This window comes from Heptranchias perlo, chromosome 13 (genome assembly GCF_035084215.1).
Source record: "Heptranchias perlo isolate sHepPer1 chromosome 13, sHepPer1.hap1, whole genome shotgun sequence".
NCBI lineage: Eukaryota > Metazoa > Chordata > Chondrichthyes > Hexanchiformes > Hexanchidae > Heptranchias > Heptranchias perlo.
Window position 1 is genome coordinate 5,768,241 of NC_090337.1, and position 13,064 is coordinate 5,781,304.

Below are 13,064 nucleotides of genomic sequence, written 5' to 3' on the forward strand. Positions count from 1 at the left end.
ACATTTTTAAAAAAAAAATCTAAATAAATTGCAGACGATTATACTTCCCCTACTCCCAGCTCTTGAACGGAGTCAATCTTCCTTTGCCGGTTGTAGGATTTTCTGTGCCTTAATGCTTATGGATAAAGTTTACAAGATCGCTAGGAGACCTTCAGAGCACCTGTGGCTTCTGATGACCAACAAATAAACTTCTCTCCCTCTCGCCCCGAACACCTTTTACTTTTATTGTTATTACTGAACTTCCCCATTTATTATGCAGAAGTGCTCACCAGGGCTCCCTCGGGACCAAACATCTCCAGGAAGTTTCCGATGAATTCTCTCGACTTCTCCTCCCATTTCTGAATCAGGTCGATGCTCTTCTCCTCAACCTTCTGCACAAACTCCTTCGACTTTTCCTCCACATCTTTAACTTTCTGTTTAACTTTGTCGACTCGCTCTTGCAAGTTATATTTCTTTTCCTGGAAAGGAGAGAGTGCGTGTGTGAGAGAGAGAGAGAAAGAGAGAGAGAGAGAGAGACTCCACACACAGAGCGAGAGACGGACACACACACACACAGCCACAAGAGCATGAGGCACACACACAGTGAGCGTGTGGAGTGTAAGACAGAAATAGTGCGAAGAAAAGAGAGACACACACTGACAATGTGTGTGGAGTGAGAGAGTGAAAGAGACAGAACAAAATAGTGAGCGTGTGAGAGACACACAGAAAGTGAGTGTGTAAGAGAGCAAGAGAGAGAGTGAGCGCAGGCTTTATTTTAAATTACGACTGTAGGCGAAGAGGACTTGGGTACAAACTGGGTAAAAACAAGTTTAAGACTTAATGTGAGGAACCCCTTCACACAGAGTGAGTAACACTTGGATTTAACGGTAGGGAGATGGAGGCAAAAACTCTGGAATCATTCACGGGATTAGTAGATGCTGCGATGGGCTAAATGGCCTCCCATATCTGTACTCAATCTTTAGGAAGTGGTTTGCAGGGATTGGCTAGCGCAAAAATGAGTTGGCAGCAGAGCAGTCATTACATATACAAGTCAAAGCAGGGGCGGGACTGCCCAACAGGTGCCAACTTAGAATCATAGAATGGTTACAGCAGAGAAGGTGGCCATTCGGCCCATCGAGCCCGGGCCAGCTCTTTGTAAGAGCAATCCAGTTGGTCCCATTCCCCCACTCTTTCCCCGTAGCCCTGCAAATTTTTTCCCTTCAAGTATTTATCCAATTCTTTTTTGAAAGCCACGATTGAATCTGCTTCCACCGCCCTTTCGCAATTCAGATCATAACTACTCGCTGCGTAAAAAAGTTTTCCCTCATGTTGCCTTCGGTTCTTTTGCCAATCACCTTAAACATACGAACATACATACATACGAATTAAGAGCAGGTGTAGGCCATTTGGCCCCTCCAGCCTGCTCTGCCATTTGATAAGATCATGGCTGATCTGATTGTGACCTCAATCCTACTTTCCCGTCTACCTACTATAATCTTTGACTCCCTCGTTAATCAGGAATCTATCTAACTCAGCCTTAAAAATATACAATGACCCTGCCTCCACCGCTCTCTGGGGAAGGGAGTTCCACAGATTCACGACCCTCAGAGAAAAAAATTCTCATCTCTGTTTTAAATGGGAGACCCCTTATTTTTAAACTGTGGCCCCTAGTTCTAGTCTCTCCCAAAAGCGGAATCGTCCCCTTCTAGTCCCCTCAGGATCTTATGTGTTTCAATAAGATCACCTCTCATTCTTCTAAACTCCAGTGTATACAGGCCCAACTTGTCCAACCTTTCCTCATAAGATAACCCCCTCATCCCAGGAATCAGTCGAGTGAACCTTCTCTAAACTGCCTCCAAAGCAATTATGCCCTTTCTTAAATAAGGAGACCAAAACTGCACATAATATTCTAGATGTGGTCTCACCACTGCCCTGTACAACTGTAGCAAAACATCTCTACTTTTATATTCCATTCCTCTTGCAATAAATGACAACATTCCATTTGCCTTCCTAATCACTTGCTGTACCTGCATACTAACTTTTTATGATTCATGTACAAGGACACCCAGATCCCTCTGTACCTCAGAGTTCTGCAATCTCTCTCCATTTAAATAATATACTGCTTTTCTATTCCTCCTGCCAAAGTGGACAAGTTCACATTTTCCCACATTATACTCCATCTGCCAAATTTTTGCCCACTCACTTAAGCTATCTATACCCCTTTGCAGACTCCTTATGTCCTCTTCACAACTTACTTTCCTACCTACCTTTGTGTCACTCAGCAAATTTAGCAACCATACATTCGGTCCCTTCATCCAAGTCATTGATATAGATTGTAAATAGTTGAGGCCCCAGCACTGATCCCTGTGACTCCACTCGTTACATCTTGACAACCTGAAAATGACTCATTTATGCCTACTCTCTGTTTCCTGTTAGCTAACCAATCCTTTATCCATGCTGATATGTTACCCCCTACAAAATGAGCTCTTATTTTGTGTAGTAGCCTTTGATGTGGCACCTTGTCAAAAGCCTTCTGGAAATCCAAGTACACCACATCCACAGGATCCCCTTTATCCACGTTGCTTGTTACTTCCTCAAAGAATGCTAATAAATTAATCAAGCACAATTTCCCTTTCGCAAAGTCGTGTTGATTCTGCTTGATTGCATTGGGATTTTCTAAGTGCCCTGCTATAACCTCCTCAACAATAGATTCTAGCATTTTCCCTATGACAGATGTTAAGCTAACTGGCCTGTAGTTTCCTGCTTTCTGTCTCCCTCCTTTCTTGAATAGAGGAGTTACATTCATTATTTTCCAATCTGATGGGACCTTCCAGAATCTAGGAAATTTTGGAAAAGTAATACCAATGCATCTACTATCTCTGCAGCCACTTCTTTTAAGACCCTAGGATGAAGTCCGTCAGGACCTGGGGATTTGTCAGCTTTTAGTTCTAATATTTTTTCAAAACCCTTTCCCTGGTGATCGTAAATATTTTAAGTTCCTTTCTCCCTCCCTTTCACCTCTTGATTCACAATTATTTCTGGCATATTATTTGTATCCTCTACAGTGAAGACAGACGCAAAATATCTGTTCAATTCATCCGCCATTTCCTTATTCTCCATTATTCATTCCCCAGACACTCTCTCTAGAGGACCAATGCTCACTTTACTTACTCTTTTCCTTTTTAAATACCTGTAGAAACTCTTACTATCTGTGTTTATATTTCTAGCTGGCTTTCTCTCGTACTCTAATTTCTCCCTCATTATTATTCTTTTAGTCATTCTTTGCTGTTTTTTATATTCTGACCAATCTTCTGACCTGCCACTAATCTTTGCGGAATTGTATGCTTTTTCTTTCAATTTGATACTATCTATAACTTCCTTAGTTGGCCACGGATGGTACGTCCTTCCCCTAGAGTCTTTCTTTCTCACTGGAATGTATCTTTGCCGAGTGTATGAAATATCTCATTAAATGTCTGCCACGACATCTCTACTGACCTATCCCTTAACCTAATTTCCCAGTTCACTTTAGCCAGCTCTGTCTTCATGCCCTCATAATTGCCCTTATTTAAGTTTAAAACACTAGTCTTAGACTTACTCTTCTCTCACTCAAACTGAATGCGAAATTCAATCATATTGTGATCACTGCTACCTAGAGGCTCCTTTACAATGAGGTCATTAATTAATCCTGTCTCATTACACATTACCAGATCTAGAATAGCCTGCTCTCTGGTCGGCTCTAGAACGTGCTGCTCGAAGAAACTGTGCCGAAAGCACTCTATGAACTCATCTTCCAGGCTACCTTTGCCAATCAGATTCTTCTAATCTACATGTAGATTAAAATCACACATGATTATTGCTGTTCCTTTCTCACAAGCCCCCATTATTTCTTCCTGTATACCCTGTCCTACAGTGTGGTAACTGTTAGGCGGCCTATAAACTACTCCCATAAGTGACTTCTTGCCTTTACTATTTCTTATTTTCATTACCCGTGTCCTCTGGTTCTCGACCCTTCCGCCAAGGGAAACAGTTTCTCTTTATTTACCCTATCTAAACCCGTCACAATTTTGAAAACTTCTATCAAATCTCCTCTCAACCTTCTCTGCTCTAAGGAGAGCAACCCCAGCTTCTCCAGTCTATCCATGTAACTGAAATCGCTCATCCCTGGAACCATTCTAGTAAATCTTTTCTGCACCCCCTCTAAGGCCTTCACATCCTTCCTAAAGTGTGGTGCCCAGAATTGGACACAATATTCCAGTTGAGGCCTAACCAGTTTTATAAAGGTTCCACAGAACTTCCTTGCCTTTGTATTCTATGCCTCTATTTATAAAGCCCAGGATCCTGAATGTTTTTGTAACCACTTTCTCAACCTGTCCTGCCATCTTCAAAGATTTGTACACATATAGCCCTAGGTCTCTCTGTCCCTGCGGCCCCTTTACAATTGTACCATTTAGGTTAAATTGCTTCTCCTCGTTCTTCCTGCCAAAATGTATCACTTCACACTTTTCTGCATTAAAATTTCATCTGTCATGTGTCTGCCCATTCTACCAGCCTGTCTATGTCCTCTTGAAATCTATTGCTATCCTCCTCACTGTTTACTACACTTCCAAGTTTTGTGTCATCTGCAAATTTTGAAATTGTGCCCCGTACACCCAAGTCCAAGTCATTAATATATAGCAAAAAAAGCACTGGTCCCAGCACCGACCCCTGGGGAACACCACTGTACACCTCCCTCCAGTCCGAAAAACAACCGTTCATCACTGCTCTCTGTTTTCTGTCACTTAGCCAATTTCGTATCCGTGCTGCCACTGCCCCTTTTATTCCCTGGGCTTCAACTTTGCTGACAAGCCTATTATACGGCACTTGGAAGTCCATATAAACCACATCAACCAATTGCCCTCGTCAACCTTCTCTGTTACCTCATCAAAAAACTCAATCAAGTTAGTTAAACACGAATTGCCTTCAACAAATCCGTGCAGACTTTCCTTAATTAATCCACACTCATCGAAGTGATTATTAATTCTGTCCCGCATTATCGTTTCTAAAAGCTTCCCCACAACCAAGGTTAAACTGACTGGCCTGTAGTTGCCGGGTTTATCCTTACACCCTTTTTTGGACAAGGGTGAAACATTTGCAATTCTCCAGTCCTCTGGCACCACCCCCGTATCTACGGATGTTTGGAAGATTATGGCCAGCACCTCCGCAATTTCCACCCTTACTTCCCTCAGCAACCTAGGATGAATCCCATCCAGACCGGGTAACTTATCTACTTTAAGTACAGCCAGTTTTTCTAGTACCTCCTCTTTATCAATTTTTAGCCCATCTAGTATCTCAACTACCTCCTCTTTTACTGTGACTTTACAGCATCATCTTCCTTGGTAAAGACAGATGCAAAGTACCTCAGCCATGCCCTCTGCCTCCATGAGTAGATCCCCTTTTTGGTCCCTAATTGGCCCCTCCCCTCCTCTTACTACCCATTTACTATTTATATGCCTATAGAAGACTTTTGGATTCCCTTTTATATTAGCCACCAGTCTATTCTCATACTCTCTCTTATTTCCTTTTTCACTTCTCCTCTGTGCTTTCTATATTCAGCCTGGTTCTCACTTGTATTATCAACCTGACATCTGTCATACGCCCCCTTTTTCTGCTTCATCTTACTCTCTATCTCTTTCATCACCCAGGGAGCTCTGGGTTTGGTTTCCCTACCTTTCCTCTGGCAGGAATGTGCCTGGACTGTACCCGCACCATCTCCTCTTTAAAGGCCGCCCATTGCTCGATTACAGTTTTGCCTGCTAATCTTTGATTCCAATTTACCCGGGCCAGGTCCGTTCTCATCCCACTGAAATTGGCCCTCCTCCAACAAAGTATTTTTACTCTAGATTTCTCCTCATCCTTTTCCATAATTAATCTAAACCGTATGATATTATGATCACTGTTCCCTAAATGTTCCCCCACTGACACTTGCTCCACTTGACCCACCTCATTCCCCAGAACCGGATCCAGCAATGCCTCCTTTCTCGTTGGGCCAGAAACATACTGATCAAGAAAGTTCTCCTGAACACACTTCAGGAATTCCTCCCCCTCTTTGCCCTTTACACTATTACTATCCCAGTCTATATTAGGATAGTTGAAGTCCCCCATTATCACTACTCTACAGTAAAATACTCTCTGTAACTTCCCTGCAAATTTGCTCCTCTATATCTTGCCCTTTTTTGAGCCAGGTCTCCGTTATCGCCACTACATCCTATTCACATGTGGCTATTTGTGCCTGCAGCTCATCAACCTTATTTACCACACTTCATGCATTTACACACATGCACTCTAAACCTATCTTAGACCTTCTCGTATTCTCTCTTAGTCTGATCCCACTTAATATTGCACTATTTCTTACTATAGCGCTATCTGTCTCTCCTAATCCTTTATGCATCTTGTTTCTCCTTTCTAATGCTGCATCCTGGTGCCCATCCCCCAGCCAAATTAGTTTAAACCCTCCCCCACAGCACTAGTGAACCTCCCCGCGAGGACATTGGTCCCAGCTCTGTTGGGGTACCACCCGTCCGTCTTAAACAGATCCCTCCTGCCCCAGAACTGGCCCCAGTGCCCCAAGAATCTGAAGCCCTCCCTCCTGCACCATGTCACTAGCTACGCATTATCTTCCTATTTCTGTACTCACTAGCGCACGGCACTGGGAGTAATCCAGAGATTACTACCTTTCAGGTCCTGCTTTTTAACTTCCTCCCTAGCTGCGGACCTCATCCTTTTTCTTTCCTATGTCGTTGGTGCCCACATGGACCACGACTTCTGCCTGTTCCCTTTCCCTCCGCAGAATGTTCTGCACCCTCTCAGTGATGTCCTTTACCCTGGCACCAGGGAGGCAACAGGCCATGCAGGACTCACATCAACGGTCACAAACGCCTGTCTGTCCCCCTGACTATCGAATCCCCTATGGCTACTGCATTTCTACACTTCACTGTACCCCCCCCCTCTGCAGTCTTTTGCCCCATGGTGCTGTGCCCCTCAAGCTCAGAAACCCTCAGCTGAAGCAACTGGAGACATTTCCTGCACATGTGGCCCTCCAGGACACATGAAGCATCCTGAAGTTCCCACATGGCGCAGGAATTGCAGGCAATGGGTCTCAGCTGCCCGTCCATTATATTTAGAACCTGTTTTTTTCCTGAACTCCCTTTAGATACTCGATTATTATTAATTTACTTACCCCGATTAACCTACCCTTTTATTCCGGGTCTCTCAGAGCTCCTCCTCTCTGTTCACTGTCCTTCCCCCTCTACACCTAATTCCCTCGCTCACCAAATTCTCAAGTTCCCACTCGGTTCACAATCCACTCCGTTCACAATGCGCTCTGTGCTTCAGCCCCCTTCTACAATAAAAACATAAGACATCGGAAATACACGGTAGGTCCGTCTGCATCTTAACACATCAGGAGCAGACTTAAGTCAAGAAAGGCAGGAGAGTTTCCTGACATTGACCAAAGTGAGGGGGAGAGAGAAGCGTCAGTCACCTTGGAGTTCGGCAAACAGTGGTCCCCTTCAGCTGTGAAGGGCAGTTTAAGGTACAGAACAGTACAACTTCTCATGCAAGTGGAATTTTAAATTAAAAGTGATTGATTCTAATCAGTTGCACACCAGTGCAGTTAAGCGAGAATAGCAGGTCAATTCTTCCACATGTTAAGTACAACAACCAGCCCATAATAAAATTACCAGGGGGAGATACTTGACTCTGATCAGTAGCTATTTATTAACAAAGGGGAAATAAATGAAGGACCACGCTATCGATTTAGAGCTGTGCATTACCCAGAGCATCAGCCTCTCTGATGGGAAGAGGAATGCAGGGGAGCCGGTACATGGTGTGGGGAAGTCGGAGAGAGATTAGGGGGGGGGGGGGGGGGGGGAGCCGGGATGAGAAGCCGGAAGTCGGAGAGAGATTGGAGGAGACTCTCCAGGGCTGGTCCCAAATTCAGCACCCTCTCAAGATTAAAATGTTTTTTTTGTTACTGCTCCGACTGTATATTCTCCATGCTACGAGCACACATAGGAACAGGAGTAGGCCATTCAGCCCCTCGTGCCTGAGAGTCTGCAGAAAATAAAAACTTGGCCACCCACAATGTAATGCTCGGTACCACATGGTTAGCATTCCGCAGAGGTCAAGATTGAAAAGTGAGCACCATTTTCACGTTTCTTTTTTTAATAAATGAAGGGGTGAATTTTTCTCTTCGGTGCTGGGACGGAGAGGGTTATACACCCGCAACAAAGCTCACCCCATTTTCCGACCATTTATGGCTGTTATACTTTTGTGATCCTCCCTACCTAATTTTCCGCCATCATAATTGAATCATATAGCACAGGAGGCAGCCATTCGGCCCATCGTGCCTGTGCCGACTCTTTGAAAGAGCTATCCAATTAGTCCCACTCTCCCTGCTCTTTCCCCATAGCCCTGTAAAATGTTTCCTTTTCAAGTATTTATCCAATTCCCTTTTGAAAGTTACTACTGAATCTGCTTCCACCGCCCTTTCAGGCAGCGCATTCCAGATCATAACAATTCTCTGCGTGAAAAAAATCCTCCTCATCTCCCCTCTGGTTCGTTTGCCGATTACCGTAAATCTGTGTCCTCTGATCCCCGGCCCTCCTGCCAGTGGAAACACTTTCTCCTTATTTACTCTATCAAAATCCTTCATGTCCTCCCCTTCCCCATCTGCTCAGGCAATGCTTTGCGCCCAAGCACGGAAGAGCAAAACCTGCCCCACCAATGGCAAACACTGGGCAAGAAATGCAGGAAACTAAACTCCCAATCACCCGAGTTCCGTGCTCCACGGCCGGCTGCTGCCACCATCACTTACGTTTATAAAGCTGACGTTGAGTTCTTTGGCAGTGTAACCGCGCTGCAGGTTCCTACGTACGTACACGTCGTAATCCCGCACAATTCTGGTAATGATGTCTGATGTGGAGATCCCTTCCGTTCTCTGAGTTGGGGCAAACATGCCTGTAAGTCACACACAGTAGAGGGGCGTTTATGAGATCACGGAGCCTTAAAATAGTCCCTGGTGTTAGTTGGAAAGAAAAGAAAGAACTTGCATTTATATAGCGCCTATCACCACCTCAGGATGTCCTAAAGCGCTTTACAACCAATTAAGTACTTTTTGTAGTGCAGTCACCGTTGTAATGTAGGAAACGTGGCAGCTAATTTGCACACAGCAAGCTACCACAAACAGCAACGTGGTAATGACCAGATCATCTGTTTTAGGTGTTGGTTGAGGAATAAATATTGGCCAGGGCACCGGGAAGGACTCCTCTGCTCTTCTTCGAAATAGTGGCCGTGGGATTTTTTAAGTCCACCTGAAAGAGCAGACAGGGCCTCTGTTTAACATCTCATCTGAAAGGCAGCGCAGCGCTCCCTCAATACTGCACTGGGAGTGTCAGCCTAGATTTTTTGCTCAAGTCTCTAGAGTGGGACTTGAACCCACGACCTTCTGACTCAGAGGCAAGAGTGCTACCAACTGAGCCATGGCTGACACCAATGAGATCGATACAACCAAATATATTTCTCTGTGTGTGTGTGTGTGTGTGTGTGTGCGCGCGCGCGCGCGCGCGCGTAGCTGGAAATGGGAATGATGCCTATTACAATGCGGTGTTACCAGGCATGGGTGGTGTAACAAGAAACCTTAATGGGTTTCAAGAAGTAACGTAAATGGTCAACAACTAGGATTCAGGGTCATTACAAATCCACCAAGGGAATGCTGTGACCAGGTGGGCTAGTTTCTTTAAACTGTTGCTATGTTACAGTAGGATAGTGTACAATATAATAGTAAATAGCATAACAATACAGAAGTCAGTATTAATATCAATATGAGAATGAATTCTGCGTAATCGAGTCTAACACATGGTTTAGATTAGGTCGTCAGGATTCCGCATGGGGAATGCTAAGTAAGCTGGAGGTGTCAGGTTAATACAAAATAAGGAGCGTCAATGGGTTTGTGTAAGAATTATAGCGAGTTTAGAGCCAACATGTCTCAATAGGTTTCAGCTGTTATTATTTTGGTACGGTGTGATGTTTATAGCCATGAAAACTGTGTTATCTTCTACATAAACTCCACCCACATTCCAGTGAGAATGGAGGGAATGTGGTGCGATGTCGTCACACCAAAAGACACAAAGATCACATAACAGTAATCTCAGAATTGAAAGGTTTAGAGCAAGTCATCTGACGTTGTCCATCTAGGTGTATAAATAGACTCACTTTCAGTAATTCTGTGCTCAGAGCTCGCCTGGATTTGTTAGTTGATCGCAAACCTGATGGATATCCTATTGGTAAGTATATAGACATATAATCTGCTTATACTTTCTGTCAATATTAATAATAAAACCAAGTTGATACCAGACTCAAAATCGCTGCAAAGGCCCTTTAAGCTGCTGCAGCCAGTTTTTTCTATGCTGCATTGGATTTTTTTAAAAATTCGTTCATGGGATGTGGGTATCGCTGGCGAGGCCAGCATTTATTGCCCATCCTAATTGCTCTTGAGAAGGTGGTGGTGAGCCGCCTTCTTGAACCGCTGCAGTCCGTGTGGTGAAGGTTCTCCCACAGTGCTGTTAGGAAGGGAGTTCCAGGATTTTGACCCAGCGACGATGAAGGAACGGCCATGTGCCTGCTGCTCTTGTCCTTCTAGGTGGTAGAGGTCGCGGGTTTGGGAGGTGCTGTCGAAGAAGCTGCAGTGTGGATGGTACACACTGCAGCCACGGTGCGCCGGTGGTGAAGGGAGTGAATGTTTAGGGTGGTGGATGGGGTGCCAATCAAGCCAATTTCCTTCCCCCGCCCCTCCAGAAAGGAGTTACCAACAATGCGCACAAACAGCACTGGGTGCCCATCGACAAGTGATGTTGACTGAGCGTCCGAGGAAAATTGGATGGGATCACGGTGGGGTTAAACGGCAAGCAGAACTGCAGTCCCAGCCCATCTCTGGAGATAAACCCACCACTGCTAAATGTCTAGCCACCACCACCCCCTCCCCTTTTTCTCTTAGCTTGGTGCCTATAAGGAAAGCCTACACCTCTCTTGGGACCACTGTATTCTCGTGACAGATTTAGATTGACCCTGTTTACTACATTGTTAAGAAGAAATAATTGATTCTAAGTCATAAGAGGCAAATCCATAAACAAACCATCTGGAATCCAAGTCTAAGTCAAAACTGGTTAGGCAAGCTTCAGTGCTGAGTGAAGGTATTGGATCTCTAATACACCAAGGCAGGAAGTAATGGTCAGTTTTGATTAATTGCGAAGGACACCCCTTTTCACCTTCCACAAAAGAAAAATACGCCGAGGCTATTGGCCCACATTCTTCACTTTAGTTTTCACCCAGTTAAATCAAGCGTACAAGTTTTTGTGGTGAGGCAGAATTTCCAGTGCAACAGCTTGTACAATAAGTAAAAAGGACTGCTCAGAAAGAGTGTAAAATATCAAAAGTAGTACTGTATGTTATGCTTATCTGCTGATTACTTGATTCAGTATAATTTTATTTGTTAAATAAATTCGAATTGGTACTTTAGCCTGAGATATATGGCGTGTCAGCTTGGTCTTTTCCCCCAATTCCAAGATGTCACACGGCAGGAGGGAGGGAGGGGAGAGAGGAATCAGAAAAGAAGAATAGGCTGTATTATTTCCAGAGATCGCAAGTTCAAATCCTACTAGGGCAAGTTGTGAACCTAAATTCAATAAATCTAGCGATTAGTGGACCAAGAAAAATGACCAGTGTCACACTACATGACCATCGAGGAAGTAACCTGATAAGATCTTTTAATGCAGTTTCCTTTTTGTACAGATCATCTTTGTAAGTTGTGAAGAAGTGCTTCCTGACATCACCCATAAACGGCCTGGCTCTAATTTTAAGGTTATTCCCCCTTGTTCTAGACTCCCCCACCATAGGAAATAGTTTCTCTCTATCTACCCTATCAAATCCTTTAATCATCTTCAACACCAGGGTGGCTGGAAATAGGAAAATGCCACAGCAGTAAAGTAGGGGGTTACTTTCGGAGATTGGGGCTGAGAAAATATTTAATCTACACACTAACCATGCTGACCTGCGAGTGCTTGAATGAATGCAAACCTGCCTCCACACCAAACACCCACCTGCGTCTTTAATGTGTTTGTAAACGTCATCACTTCCCGCGGAGGAATATGGGATGTCATCATGTGCCACAAAGTCAATCTGTAACAAAAAGCCATCTTTAAAAACATTATATTTTTTAAAAAAATACTTGAATTTATACCACTTTTGAACGTCTCGAAGTATTTCACAATCCACACTCCTGTGTCTGCTTGTACTTCAAATCTACTGAGCCTTACTTCCTGTCGTCATGTTTCTGCCACACTTTTGTGTCAACTTTTTCCATTATAAATTCTTATGTCCACATTTATAATAGAAACTGCCTGGGTAAACTGGTCACATTGCAATTCTGCCCTCCCACCAGCAGTCGCGTTGTATTGCCTCAGAGTTGTAGTCAGCCGTGGCTCAGTGGGCAGCACTCACTCGCCTCCAAGTCAGAAGGTTGTGGGCTCGAGTCCCACTCTAGAGACTTGAGCACAAAAATCTAGGCTGACACTCCCAGTGCAACGCTGAGGGAGTGCTGCACTGTTGGAGCTGCCATCCTTCGGATGAGACGTTAAACGTCTGACCTCTCAGGTGCATGTAATATATCCCGTGTCTCTATTTCCAAGAGCAGAGGCGTTCTCCCCAGTGTCCTGGGCCAATATTTATCTCTCAACAAAGTATCACCAAAAGACAGATTATCTCATTGCTGTTTGTGGGACCTTGCTGTGCGCAAATTGGCTGTCGCGTTTCCAACAGTGACTACACTTCAAAAGTACTTCATTGGCTGGAAAACACTTTGGGACGTCCTGAGGTCATGAAAGGTCCTGTATAAATGCAAGTTCTTTCTTTTTTTGTGCCTCCCAGCTCCTCAGCCTAAGCTGCAGGCAAACTCCTAAGTTCCAACCAACCTTACTTCTCTGATTGCTGAATTGCCATAACTTTTGACACTTAATAAATATTAATCTTATATTATACATAATAACTATGTC

At 44.2% G+C, this 13,064-nt stretch overlaps 1 protein-coding gene across 2 annotated transcripts in view; it reads right to left on the reverse strand.

The window, feature by feature from the left end:
* LOC137331235 (choline-phosphate cytidylyltransferase A-like) overlaps positions 1-13,064 on the reverse strand; it is a 49,093-nt gene that overhangs the window by 4,917 nt on the left and 31,112 nt on the right. Inside the window, exons 6-8 of one of the 2 annotated variants that reach the window (XM_067994878.1) lie at positions 12,114-12,192; positions 8,834-8,976; positions 270-458 (exon numbers count right to left, since the gene is read on the reverse strand). In XM_067994878.1, the coding sequence (XP_067850979.1) occupies positions 270-458; positions 8,834-8,976; positions 12,114-12,192 (411 nt within the window). The remainder of the gene's footprint in view (positions 1-269; positions 459-8,833; positions 8,977-12,113; positions 12,193-13,064) is intronic. The other variant, XM_067994879.1, reaches the window with a different exon arrangement.